This window comes from Centruroides vittatus, unplaced genomic scaffold (assembly GCF_030686945.1).
Source record: "Centruroides vittatus isolate TY-2023 unplaced genomic scaffold, ASM3068694v2 contig_990, whole genome shotgun sequence".
Classification (NCBI taxonomy): Eukaryota; Metazoa; Arthropoda; class Arachnida; order Scorpiones; family Buthidae; genus Centruroides; species Centruroides vittatus.
The window spans coordinates 682213-697091 of record NW_027122659.1 but is presented as its reverse complement, the minus strand read 5'-3'; the positions used below and the strand labels follow the sequence as shown (position 1 = coordinate 697091).

The 14879-nt window shown below is 29.0% G+C and overlaps 1 protein-coding gene across 4 annotated transcripts in view; it reads right to left on the bottom strand.

Annotated features, from left to right (window-relative positions):
- Srp54 (splicing regulatory protein 54) overlaps window positions 1–14879 on the bottom strand; it is an 88226-nt gene that overhangs the window by 56778 nt on the left and 16569 nt on the right. For all 4 annotated transcript variants that reach the window (XM_067283544.1, XM_067283542.1, XM_067283545.1 and 1 more), the window contains one exon: window positions 3430–3575. In XM_067283544.1, the coding sequence (XP_067139645.1) occupies window positions 3430–3575 (146 nt within the window). The remainder of the gene's footprint in view (window positions 1–3429; window positions 3576–14879) is intronic.

Here is a 14879-nt window from a genome sequence, read left to right as displayed (position 1 = left end):
ATGTGCAAGATTTACCGGCACTGGAGAAAAAAAAAGAAAGAAAGAAAAAGATAATATGTTAGAACATATTCAATTTTCAAATTTAAACAGATTAGTTCGGTTTTTCTCGACCTTTCTTCTTTAGAACATTCGATGAAAATTGAACAATATTAGAACATTCGATTTTCAAATTTGACCTTTCTTTAGAAATACTTAGTTTGTTGATGAAATTACTTTTTCCTTTTGTGACTATAATGTAATAATTTTAATCTTCGCTATCGTTACTTTTGCCCGAGCAACACTGGGCCTACCTGCTAGTATATATATATTATGTTCATATCTTATTATTATATATCAGCACTCCAGTTGTTTTAAAGTATATTTATTCTGACTTTTTGTTATCTATAAGCATTTAACCTTTTTGTACATGTTGTTTTCTTTTCTAATCATTTTTATTTTATAATGTATTACTGCATTCCTGTGCATGTGACTTTCATACACAACGAATGTTATTTAATTTCTTTTATGTTTGATTTGCATTTTACCAGTAGAATCTGAAGATGGCCTTCGTAAAGGTTGCAAACATTTGTTCTTCAATAAATGTTTTTATTTTACTCACTGGATTTTAGGTTTGGAAATGCTGTCATACAATATGCAATGTTACTGTATAACCTTGCATATAGCCTATTTATTTACTTATTTTTATTATTTGGTTCCCTGGACCCTTATTTTGTTGATTTTTCTATTTTTAATTATTGTAGGAATTGGTATGATGAACTTTTGGACCATGAATTTTTTGCAGGTGAGCTTAATGATGCTCTGAGGAGGTATAAGCCAAATAAAGCGCCAGGTTTTGATGGGATCCCGATGGAATTTTGGAATTTTGAGATGCTGAGACCACATCTTTTGTGTCTTTTCTCAAAGATTTTTGATACTGGGATAATACCGGAGTCTTGGAAGACGAGTATTCTAATTCCGATTTTTAAGAATGGTAGGAAGGATGTTCCTGGTAATTATAGAGGTATATGGCTATCATCTTGTGTTTCGAAATTGTTTTGTATTATTTTGTATAGAAGACTGATTCGGTGGTTAGAAGTTAATAATATATTGCATGAGAATCAGGCAGGATTCCGAGCTAGTTATTCCACATTGGATAATATTTTTGTTTTGTACACGGTTATTCAGAAAACTTTTTTACGGAAACGGAGGAAGATGTATGCTTTTTTTGTTGATTTATATTCTGCGTTTGACAGAGTTTGTAGGAACTTGCTGCGGTCTAAGATGTTGCGTTATGGTTTCAGTTATAAATTTATATCTTTACTTGTTGCTTTGTATGAAAATTCCTCGTTTATGGTAAGAGTTGGAGGGAACTGTTCGCCATTAATGTTTTCTAAGACTGGTGTTAAGCAGGGCTGTATTTTGAGTCCAATCTTGTTTGGTATTTTTTTGAACGATCTCTTTGGTTTTATTAATTCTTCTGGTGATGGTATAGAAATAGATGGTTTCCAAATTAAAATACTAGCTTATGCAGACGATATTGTAATTTTATCTGACTCTGTGGTTGGACTTCAAAGATTGATTGATAAATTCGCAATTTATTTAGATGAAAATGGTTTGAAATTGAATTTGAATAAGTCCAAGATTGTTGTTTTTCGAAGAGGAGGTAAGAGTGCGAGGGCAGATAAATGGTGGTTTAAGGGTTCTCCAATTCAAGTTGTCTCCAATTACAAATATTTGGGTGTTACATTTTCGTCTAATGGTTTATTCCATACGCATTACACTAATAAGAGAACTCATGCCAGATTATTGATGAATAAAATCATTCAGTTGGGGAGATCTGCCAAATTACGTAATCTGAGAGATTATTTACGTTTATTGAAAACTGTGGTTTTGCCCTCTTTGTTATATGCTTCAGAGATTTGGGGTTTTAATCTGACTAATGGTGATGGTATACAGACTGAATTTATTAAAAACTTATTTTATTTACCTCGTTGTACACCAGGTTATTTAATTATGATGGAATGTGCTTTGACCCCTATAAAACTTATAATATTTAGTAGGATAAGAAATTGGATTAATAGAATTTCTAAGCTCGATGATTATCGTCTGAGTAAGGTTTGTCTGAAATTTATACTTAACAAAAAGTCTATAGATTGGACACGTTATCTTATTGATACATGCAATAATCATGGTATTAATTTTATTAATGATGATTTGGATCTAATGGACTGGTCTCTTCTCCTTGTAAACATTTTTGATAATTTTTTATATAATATAAATGAAAAAATAAATAAAAGCGTATATAATTGTTGGTATAAGAATTTGAATGTTACGTTTTTTGATAATTCTTTATATAATCAAGATGTTTCCCTTAATATTTTGTGTTTATTTATACAGGCTAGGTGTAATTCGTTAAACTTTTTAAATAATTACTCGAGAGAATTGTGTAACTTTTGTGTTGAGAAAGAAATTGTGGATGCCTGGCATATTCTGGCTAAATGTGGGCGTCTTAAAGTGTTACGTAAAGAAATTTTTGGTTGCAAAGTTCTTACCAGGTCTTTTTTTCTTAAAATTTTATCGAAACCTTGTTATAAATTTAATGTATTTTGTTTTAGGGGGCGTGATTCCTCTACTATAAATCTAGCCTTGTTGCTGGTGCTGTTTGGGAGCATCTGTCAGTGCTGTGTCTTCGATACTAATTTTTTTTCTATTTATAGGTAAGCAATTTGCCATTTTGGTTTCTATTTTTTGGTATTTTGTATTATATTGACAGATGCTCCCGAACTTTAAACTGTATTTAATTACTGTATTTGATTTTGTAAATTTTATATAATTTATTTTACAACTAAATTGTTATTTATCATTGTACAATTTTGTTTGATTATGTTTATTGTATTTAAGTGTTTTGTTTTGGGAGATGGTTTTGCTCCCCGCATCAAGGAATAAAAATCCAGTATGCGTAATAAATAAATAAATAAATAAATAAAATACTTATTTTTATTTTCGACTTGTGATATTTTTTGACTTACAATGTGTTTTTCAGAATATAATCTCTCCTTGATTTATGATAGAGTTATGTATTTTTGAATTATTATTATTTCATACACAGTAGTGTGTATTGTAACTTATGGCACCCCACATCCTCGTGTGGTACTATGGTAATATATGATGAGCCTGATTCTGATCAACCCCAGACAGAACAGATTCATCATGGTTCAATTAGCATGAATGAAAATGGAAAAAAATTCTCTAACAAAAAGAATGATGATAAATTACGAAGATACAATTTGAATTTAGATTCCTTACAATAATAGATAATGCTTTGATTTACATAAGTCTAGTGAACACTTCTAAATGCACAAACAACAAATGATTTCCTTATTTTAGTAATATAATCTTATATTTAAAAAATAATAGTATTAAAAAAGAAAAAAAAGAAAATTTACATACTCAGCAGGATACATCTTTATTTCATCTACTTCTCCCAAAAAACTGAATAATGTCTGCATTTGATCCAATGTTGCTGCAGGAGCAACATTTGTAACTTGAATCACATTTGTATTTAAAGTTAATTCTAATAATTCTGCTGACTGGTGCTAAAAATAAATAATTAAAATTTAATATTTGTTTCATTTGTGATAAATATTAATACTTAAATTGTCATGATCTTTTATTAAATAATGTAAATTAATGATATCATTTTATAATGACTAAAAGCAAATGTTGATAATCAGCACAAACAGACCTGCAATTTCTAAGCTCTGTATTTTTTGAACATTTGTATTTATAAACTAATGTTACCCTAAAATAGACTAAAACATTCTTGTACACAAATAAATTTTCGTTTCCAGAAAGCGATGTTATTTTGAAAATTGAATCAGCTTTTCTTTTTGTTGAGAATCAGCTCAACACAAATATTAATAAATTAATTCACAAATTTGACAATATGACATAATTTTTGATTAAAAACATTAAGTATCATACTGTGGATTAAGGCTTGTTGAGATTATCCAGTAATTTAGTTGTAATAGGCAATAATTTTGTAATTTATTGTGTGTAAACAGTGAAATTTAGCCAAAGAGTTTAGTAAAACAATTTAATTTAGTAAATCCATTCAATTCTATTTTTCCTGGTTGACTAGCAGTACCTCCCCTCCAACCTCCAGGTCGTACCTATGAGTGGAACCTCAAGGCCCCCTTCTTTCAATTGAAAATGGAAGTACCTCCTACTATCACTAACCAATGAAACATGTTCAAATAGCATTGTTTTTAGTAAAGTTCATTAGTTCAATATTCAATATTCCCTATAGCAGAGGTGGCCAACCCCACACCTGCAGGCGCAAGTGAACCGGTAAGCGATTTATTATGCACCCACGACACAATTCCCGATAAATTAAAATAATTTTTTTATTTTATTTCCAATCAATTTCATAATCCAGCTTTTAAGCAGAATTTTCTTGAAATTACTTATTACTTATTTATTAATTGAAATTTTCAAGTAATTATTCATTGGCATATTAAATAACTCTATATGAATGACAGTTTAAGAGTAGCAATATCAAATTACTCTCCTGATTTTAAAAAATTATGTCAAGAAATACAGTCTCAACCTTCTCATTAACAAATAATAATTTTTCATGTATTATGTAATAAATGTTGTTCAATAAAATAGTTATTACAAATTTTTTTAATTATTTTAACCTATAAAATAAAATTAAAAATGACAAAAATTAAATGAAAAAAATCTTAAGAAAGTATAATTAATAATTAAAAAAATTAAAAACAACTTTAACAATAAACATATGTGATGTGATTACATATTGTTGCACCCACAATGTTCATAAAAATTTTTAATCGCACCCTTGCTTCCAAAAAGGTTGGCCACCCTATAGCATTATTCAGTCAGCAGCAAATCCAGAAATACCCAAAGAGGACCAAACTCAAAAATAAATAATATTTAAATAATTAATAAGGGCCTTTTATTAACATGCATGACAACTGTATTGCAGAACATTCAATAAACCACATTTTCCACTGTAAATTTTTTAAACAATGTTTTGAAATTCAAACAAATAAATTTTAACTTTTTATTGGGGCTTATGCCCCTATAGCTCTCCCCTTGAATCTGCCATTGTATTCAGTGCTACATGAATACATCTACATCTGTCCATCTCAAAGCTCACTGAATGTTCAACTGTACTAATCCAAACACTTCTTATGCACTAAACCATTTAATAGTGTAAGTGACTACTAACCTCTTCACTAAATTACTGGATATGACTGAACAAGCCTTTATATAAATTAATTTATTAACATATTGTGTCTATTTCTAATAGTTATTTATAAATACAGTCACTCCGCATAAGTCAACACCCGGATAACTCGTCATTGGTCGGTTACGTAGTGAATTTTTTGTGGTCCCGGCCAACTTACATAGGCATTAATGTTATTAACCTTAAAAAACTCAGTTTACTTGACATAGTTTAACTCGTCACCACTGGATAAATCAACATACTTTTTCTGTTTCACACTTTTTAGAATTCTGATAAGTCGACTCCCCCCTGAAAAATGAGTTCACACCACACAGCTTATTGTACGGTGTGAACTCATTTTTTCAGGAGGGGAGTCGACTTATCAAACATCAAAAAAGTGTGAAACAGAAAAAGTATGTTGATTTATCCAGTGGTGACAAGTTAAACGATGTCGAGTAAACTGAGTTTTTTAATGTTAATAACATTATTGCCTACGTAAGTCGGCCGGGACCACAGAAAACTGACTAATTAACCTACTGTGACGAGTTATCCGGGTGTCGACTTATGCGGAGTCGGCTGTATATAACTAAACAATCGCCTTAAATAATCGAGCTATAAATCCACTCACTATTTAATGATTAAATACTTAGTAATTTATTACTAGAGGTAGATATTAGGCACCATCTCTTATCTAAATTAATAATTATAATTTTAATAATTTTAGAATCACCTGGAAGAAAAGAACTGGCCTAGGCATTCTTTTATTCCAGATGATTATGTTGATTATTCTTTCAATTATTTATGCTGATTATCAAGTTACTTTTAAACTACTGTAATGTAAAAGTCTATACCAGCTGAAATATGTATATATATTAAACACCATATACCATGCATACAATCTTCTAGCAAATAATATGTATTTGAATTAAATACAAAACAGAACATTTTTGTCCTCTTTTAGGGGACTGCATCAAGCATCAGACTTTAAAGAACATTAGAGATTCTATTTTTATACTATGCACATGTATCTTTTTGTCATAATTTTATTTGTTTAATTTTTATTGTATAATAATAGCAAGGTTGAGGCCGAAGTTTTAAACGTGAAAACATGTGTACGTCGGATGTTCGGCGCCGCTTTCCTGTAAGCCTAAAGTTTGACAATGGCGTTGGAATGTCGAGCATAATTCCACTGACTATCCAAATGCCATTGTCAAACTTCTAGGCTTACAAGAAAGTGGCACCGAACGTCCAACATACACGTTTTCGCATTTAAAACTTCGGCCTCAATCTCGCCAATAATTTGTAGAGTATATGTAAAATGAATTTTTGAATATTTGAATATCATTTTTGAATATTTAACACATACATGTTAAATATTCAAAAATTAGTTGAAGTCAAAAAGAAAACAATTTTTAAAAAACATTCTAAAATAGAATCTAACATTCTGTAAAGTTCAAGACTGAAAGAGACCAAAAATGTTCCATATTATTTGCTGGAACACTATATGCATGGTATGTAGTATTTAATTTAAACTACTGTAATTTGAAGAAACCACTTTATTCTAATAACATCATTTGATATCATTTATGATGTGTCAAAAAATTTTTTTCAAATTAAATTTTACTGGAATATAATTTAAGGCTTTTGATTGAAGTGTTTATTATATCAACCCAATCTACTAAGAGGTGTTTTGACTATCATTTTTGTATCTTATATTCTAATTTATTTATTTTAAATTTATTCTAATTAAATAATAATATTCATTTAAAAAAACTGGTATATTTTTAAAATAAATAAATGATTTCAATAACAACAAACACACTACAAACTACAGAATTATTATATACATAAAATTATGTCAACTCTTAAGATGGTTTAAATTGGTCTACTTTACCTAACATGTGCCACTGATTTTCATATTAAATATTTAACTTACAAATATAATTTAAAATACAAAAGTTTTAAAAAATATGTTTTCAAATGTATTCATAATATTATTTTTAAATCAGTATAAATAACTTGCAATAATAATTATATTTAAAATAAATAAATAAAGCTAAGAATATATGTATAAAATATTTTATTATTTCAAACTGAAATTTTTACTCATCTAAAAAATAATTGTAATATAAATATGTATGCATATAAGCAATTTTATTACAGTGAAGCTAAAATCATTGGTAGTTATGAATATATAAATATCTTTAGTAAATAAACATAGTTTAGCTCTGTTATCATAAGTCATTAGCATTTCCAGCTAAATCAACACACTCAGTGGCAAAAATTCTAATTAGAACAAACAGGGAAAGACAAATAACTTATGTTTTAATAATTTACAATGACAAAAAAGACTAAAGAATTATTGTCGTGCACCACAATGTACAACTAGATGGAAAGATAATATATTAGCTTTGCATCATCTCCACAATGAAAACAATTTTTTTTCATGAAACAAGGAAAGACTTAATTTACACAAATCTTGTATTGACCCGATTTCGTGTAATGCTTTATATTTACATGACATAAATATATTGCTCTGTGGGATAACTATTTTAAAGTAAATTATTTCAAAGATTCATCAAGCACTTCTGAAATTGATAAAACTTAATTCATTCAAAGATTCAAACTCAATTCTAATACAGGCAACCTATTATAACATAGTATTTAGATTCCTATAAAATCTTGTGTAATGTGAAACCTTGTTATAGAGAACTAAATACAAATGGCAGAAGATAATCCAAAAGTTAACGAGCAATTATTTATTGTAACATCACAATGTCAAGCTGCAATTTCTAATCATTTTTTGATTTATTTACTTTAAAATATATGCTCTCCACCTCAAATTAGTAGTGGCTTGTCTGTGTACATCATACTTTTCCTTTAATAATAGAGTCATGCTGGTCATCTATCTAACATTTTCCAGGAGAAAATTTTTTAATTGAAATAACAGGACTTCCAGTTTGCATTGAAAGTTTATATATGGTTAATCAGGGCCCCCTGCCCCTAAGGTTTGATGGCCAATGAGCCTATGGCACTACTCAGGAAATTCTTCAATGTCAGGCTTATTTCAAGGGGTCTATGGTTTCTAAGGTTGCCAGACTTAAGTTTGCTGAATTTCTTTTTATGGGAGTTCTTGAATAATGTACAGTTCGTGTGAATAACCCTCATACAATCCATGAGCTGAAGATACACAAACATAAATGCTACTCAGACAATAACTGAATGCACTTTGAAGAAGATTGCTAGGAATGTATCAGCAGGTGCAGTTATGTCTGCAAGAAAACGGTGAACAATTTCAATACTTATTGTAACTACAAAGCTTTTCATATTGTATTCATGTATCTATTTATCTCATGTTTCACTATTAGGACCATTGAGGTCCCTTTAGCCTTTTTATTTTTGTTTATTTTTTGAACAAGTAAAATATATAGAATGTTTATTAGTAAAGCAGACTTAAAGATTTTATTATCTTTTGGCTGGTAAAGCCATGTAGATTAAAAGATGCTGCAAAACTGGATGAGATTGCAATATAAAAGTACACACTGAATATATAACTAGAACTCACTTGTGCCTGTGACCGGTGTGAAATTAATTAATTCAAGTTAACGAACGTTTTCTGGACGCCTTCCGTGTCCTTCTTCAGGTTAAACTGCTGGATTCTATTATTTTTAAAAAACTCCGTTCCGATCTTTTAAGAACGAATTCGAATGATGATAGTTCGAATTCGTTCTTAAAAGATCGGAACGGAGTTTTTTAAAAATAATAGAATCCAGCAGTTTAACCTGAAGAAGGACACGGAAGGTGTCCAGAAAACGTTCGTTAACTTGAATTAATTAATTTCACACTGGTCACAGGCACAAGTGAGTTCTAGTTATATATTATACACCCCGGTGTGTATGAGGAAGATATGTACACACTGAAATTCTACAACCTGACAATGGCTCTTATAGTTGAAAAAATTTGTTCTTATAATAAATTGGTTCCTTTTAACTGGATTACAAGTATTAGTGGGTGTTTTTATTTTATTATCTGTTAGTAAAAACAACAATAAGTTTATAGAGACCACTATGGGCTATGGGCTAAGTTGCCAAAAGTTATATTTAAAAGAAGCAACAATCCAGATAATTAAAAAAAAAAAAAAAAACAGAAAATTAGAACTGCTGTTACTGTAGGATCTTCTGTTTTGCAAATTTGTTGGGCTGCAATTTGAAAAAACTGAATACCTATAAATTCCCATTGTTGTCTATTCATCTGTCTTTCCTTAATCTCAAGAACAGAAAGATAGATAGATGAAAGATGAGACCAGATATGGGACTTGGTGCAATTAATGTAGATTTTCACTAGTCCAAATTATCATATTTTGCACATTCACACAACCATTTATATAAATCCAAGCTTCATCTGTAAAAAATTTATTGTTACAGTACAGCAATATGCTTATGAACAAATTTCTGGAACCACCTACAGAACTGCACATGCTTCTCACAATCTAATGACTACAACTCTTGCAATGTTTATTCTCTATGGATACAACTTTAATCTTCTGTTTGCATGGTATGCTAATATGAAAAATGTTCTGATCTGTCAGGACAACTTCTGCATTGACTTATGCAGTAATTGTAACAAGCACTGTCATACATTGTCTATTAGCTCTGGGGTCACTACTACAGAGATAATTTTCTTCATCCTTTCAGCAAATGAATTTTTTGGCATCACCACCACAATGTTTAATAAAGTTAATTTTTGTTTAATTCACAATGGTGAATGGTTCTTAATTCCAGTAATATAGTCCAGTCTAAATATAAGCAAGCCTATGCTAAACACATTATTTTCACAAATGTATTATGATAGAGCTTATACTTTGCACTATAGAAACTGTAGTTCAGCAAACATATCTGCACACTGACAACTCAGACACAGACTTTTGGAACTTAATTTTTGCCCAGTGTCAGATTTGCAATTGTTAGGCATCAGTTTGTCCAAATATAGCAATAAAGGATATGGAATTCATGTGAGTTGAATCTGCACATGCTTTTCAGGATGACTGGTTCCAGTTAATTTGTATTTGGTAAGTATACCATAGACTGTTGACTGCGAAAGCATATGACAAATGCAGTCGTACATTTCAACTCCCTATTTTCATAGTGCTGAATTATAATTTGCAGCACAAGATCTGAAATAAGTTTGCTTCATGGCATTTTAAGGACCACACTTATGCCTACAGTAAAAAACCTTAACTACTCTAGTTTTTGATAAATTCTGCAGCAGTTTATATATGCTCTTTGTTGTTACAGTAGTCTTTATTTGCAATTTTTTCCACATGAACAACTTTCATTGGTTGGTGTTGCTGGCACATTTACATATTTAATCCATAACTTTTGTGCTGTACTTTTTCACTTTGCATGTGTGTTTTCTTTGCGTGTGCAATTTGTAAAAGTATGGTTAAAATTTATTTTTGACATTTTTGTGTATTTGACTATTTTTCTGCCTATTCATAGATTTGACTGATTTTAAGGTTGTAATAACTTAAAGAAAAACACACACACTTAATCTACATCATTAAAAAATATTGTCAAGTTTCACAAGTTTTTGATTCAAACAATGGACTATCTGACAATTATTTTAAATTTCAGATATTCTGATAATAGTTTTACATCTGACAATGATACAGGTATACCTCATCTTACGTCAGTAATTTGTTCCAGGAGAGGCAATATAAGTCGAATTTATCTCCAAATTTACTTGTCACTTGGCTAAATCACAAATTACCATTCCCAGTTCTGTATTTTATTTATAAATGCATTTTTAATAATATATGGTTAATAAGAATCTATTTTAAGCTTACAAACAAATAAATTTTAGTTTTTAATATAGTACAGAAAAAAGTAATCTAAATTTACAAATACATGTGTACGTACATACATACTTGTAAATGTACTGTACTGTACATGTTTACAATTTGGTGATGTTTACAGTACATTGCGGACTCTTTATTTGTGAATGTGGTTTCTCTAAGACATTATAAAATAAGATTATTTTTTAAGGTTAAATAACAAATACAGTTATTAAAATTATTTTGTGATAGTAGAAAATAAACTAATTTATATTAAATTTACCAATATCGAGTGATGCTGACGACGAGGCCAAATGGTAGATATTAGAACTACCATGGAAAACGCCAATAATGAGCACTTAAAGACCGCTAAATAAGACGACAACACAGAAACACAGGTGTTTTCATGTTTCGTTCTCTAGGATTTATGATGATTATATTAACATTTACTGTAAATGTACATATTTTAATATGATTTTATGTGCTTTTAACGCTTTTCTAGTGATATTACGACTTCAATATTTGTGGCGGACGGATGTAAAGTCAAACAAAATGACTTAAACTTGATTTTTATTTTTCCATATACTTTTTTGACAAACGACGTATAATCGAGAACGACATAACTCGAAATGACATAACTCAAGGTATATCTGTACATGGTTACTAACTCATGGAAACTATTCCATGCTTCACAAGTAAGAAAATGGAAATTACATATCATACAGAGAACTCATTTGTTAGCTTCTAATCTTATAAATTAGAATTTATTAAATTACTTACATCATTAAACAGCTATTATATATCCATATTTTTATATTTGTATATATATAATTTGACTTCACAAACACTACTTTTATGTACTTCAGAATGAAATAGAGAAGGCTAATGAAATATATATATTTTCTGTAATCTGTTAATTTTAATTATAGGTATTGTCCTGAAGTTTGAATTAACATATGTTGTATAACTATGCTGTCACCAAAAGGATTTTTAATATATTTTTTTTCATACTGACACAAGCAACCTCAGAATAAAAGTTGACCTGTTCTGTTGTAGACCTTATAGTCCTCCTTAGAGTACTGTACATTGTCCAATTCTGAGATATGGAAGGGGTCAAACTGTGAAGACACTCAGATTTAGTGTAATTTAGGGTTTCTTCTGAATTTGTGAATTTTACTCTGTAAACTTTATATAATCCAAATTCACTCTTTGTTTTTGTTCTTTAAAAAGTAAAATGGCTTTGATTTAATTTTTCCAAATAAATAATAGTAAACTGACAACAGACATTAAATCAAAAAATAAACATGAACAAAAGACAGACTTCTATTTTTGCCAATGCTCTGGCCTCTGACCAATTAAAAATTCTAGAATAGGTGTTCAAAATGCCCATTTATTAATTAGTTTTATTTATTTCAAAAAACTCATAAAATAGTTAACATTATATTTTATGTAGACTATATTGTATATAACAAAACAGTAATAACACCAAAAATTTTGGATTTTAAATATGAAGTTAGAAATTACAACAATACTACATATATCATATTTATACTATATTTTAAAATCAATTCAGAATACACTATTTCCAATTACAGTGAAACACCACTTATATTTAAGACTTACAGTATATATAGTATACTGTTTTACACTTGTCCCAAAACATTCCTATTCCTTTCAATAATGAAATATTTTATCTACATGTCTGAATTCACTATGGAGTTTCATTGATATGTTTTCTTTCTGATAAAAATATTGTAATATTCTTTTGGAAAACTCTCTAGAGTTAGACACACATTATCGAAAACACTAGAGTAAGAGTTTCTAAAAGACATTGTTCTACCCTTGCATTCATTTTCATATTCCCAAAATCAAATGGCATAAAACTGAACAGAACCTACTGAATATGTTCTCTCTCAGACAATAAGAGATTTTTGATTGATGAGTATGAAATAATCAAAATATAAATTAAATCTACATATTTGTAGTATCCTGTAATAGAAAAAGAATCCATAAACAAAAAATTTGAGAAATAAACAAAACTGGCACCATAATTTAAATAAAAATGACAACTTTATTTTTCACATAACTTTTAATCACAGAAAATGTGAGATCTTATGAATATTGTACACCTTAGAGGATCGAGTGATATATTATTGATCTTGGTTTTACCATAAGGATCAATTCTACACCAAATTAATTGCTATATATAGTAAGGTAAAAATTCTGAATTGAAATCACATGATTTCCAATCCAAACTGTGCATAAACCTGTACATAGTTAACTGGGCCTCCAATCTCTAAACTTTCTGTGTCTGGTCTTGATTTTCATCTACTTAACTCTGTTCATGAACAAATTTTGAATTTAAATTAAGTGACTTCCAGTCCAGACTGAAAATATAATGAAGAAATGTATTTTTTGCATAAGTATTAACCTTTTAGATAAATAGAATACAGTAGTGTGTCGATTATCCGAATCAATTGAGGACTGGGGTTGTTCGGAAACTCGATTTTTCAGATAACCAATTATGTACAAAAAAATACATTATTAATATAGTATATTAGTATATCCCAATAATAGTATATTAATATATCCCCATGTTGAAATTTTTCTCCGTTGCGTGTTGTTTCACGTTCAATTTTCGTCGATGTTAAGCCTAACAAAAATTTTTATAATAATGATTGTGGCTATGTATCGTTAAAAATTATTTCTTCATTTTGTACAAACAAAATATTGAGAAATATTGAAAAATATAAAAACAAAAAAATTATACTTTAAAAGTTAATCTAGTATCAAAAACGTTCGATTCAGCACAATACAGTCTGACTGGAACGCTTTCGGTTGATCGATATTCAGATAACCGATGCTCTACTGTATAGACATAAAAGTAAACACTGTATATCAAGTTCTTAATTACATAATATTAAATTAATAAATGTGGCAATATTTTTTTGCATTTGGTGGTCAACAACCCAGAAATGGACCTGACTAAGAAGTTTAAAAAAATAAAATAAATAAACCAAAACTGTAGTGACAATGACTTTAATTTCACTTTTGTTAGCAAAAAAAAAAAAAAATGCTGTTGTATGCAAACAAAATAAAACATTACACAATTGAGTCAGGGTTACCAATTTAAAATATAAGTAATTATTTTTATCTGTCAAAATTTGCTTCATAATAATAATAATAATAATAATACAAAGAGTAATGAATTTATAGCTTATTAAAATGACAATTATTGCATCTTGTGCCTTGACTATCAAAGTTCTCCAAAAATAATATTTTTATTTAGATAGGAAATAATTCCTAGAATTTTAATAGCTTTCAAGATACAAATAAGAGTGTCTAACAATATCAATTAAAACATGAATTAAATGTAAAATGAATGAATGGGAGAAAACTAAAGGAAAAGATATTGTATATGTATATGTGATTTTATAGACAATTATACAACCAACACACTTTTTCAGCAAAGGATTGGGTATCTGACTAACTTTTTTGACTCAATTTATAAGTCTGCCTTGGGACACTACAGAACTTTTGATTATTTTAAAAATTGGAATGCGACTTCTGTGGTGACCTGAGGCAGACTTATAAATTGAGTTAAAAATAAAACAACTTCTTGCACAATCCCTGGGAAGGGTAAATCAACATACAAAAAACCTTTTTTTATATCCCAGAACAAACAGATTTAGAACATTTTCAACCATAAACTTGGTCTTCATCAGGCTATTGACCAGTATAAATTCAAAACCGGAATTTGAATGTGTTTAAAAATTGCTTTAAGTTCCAAAATATTTAAACATTGAAAAATAATTT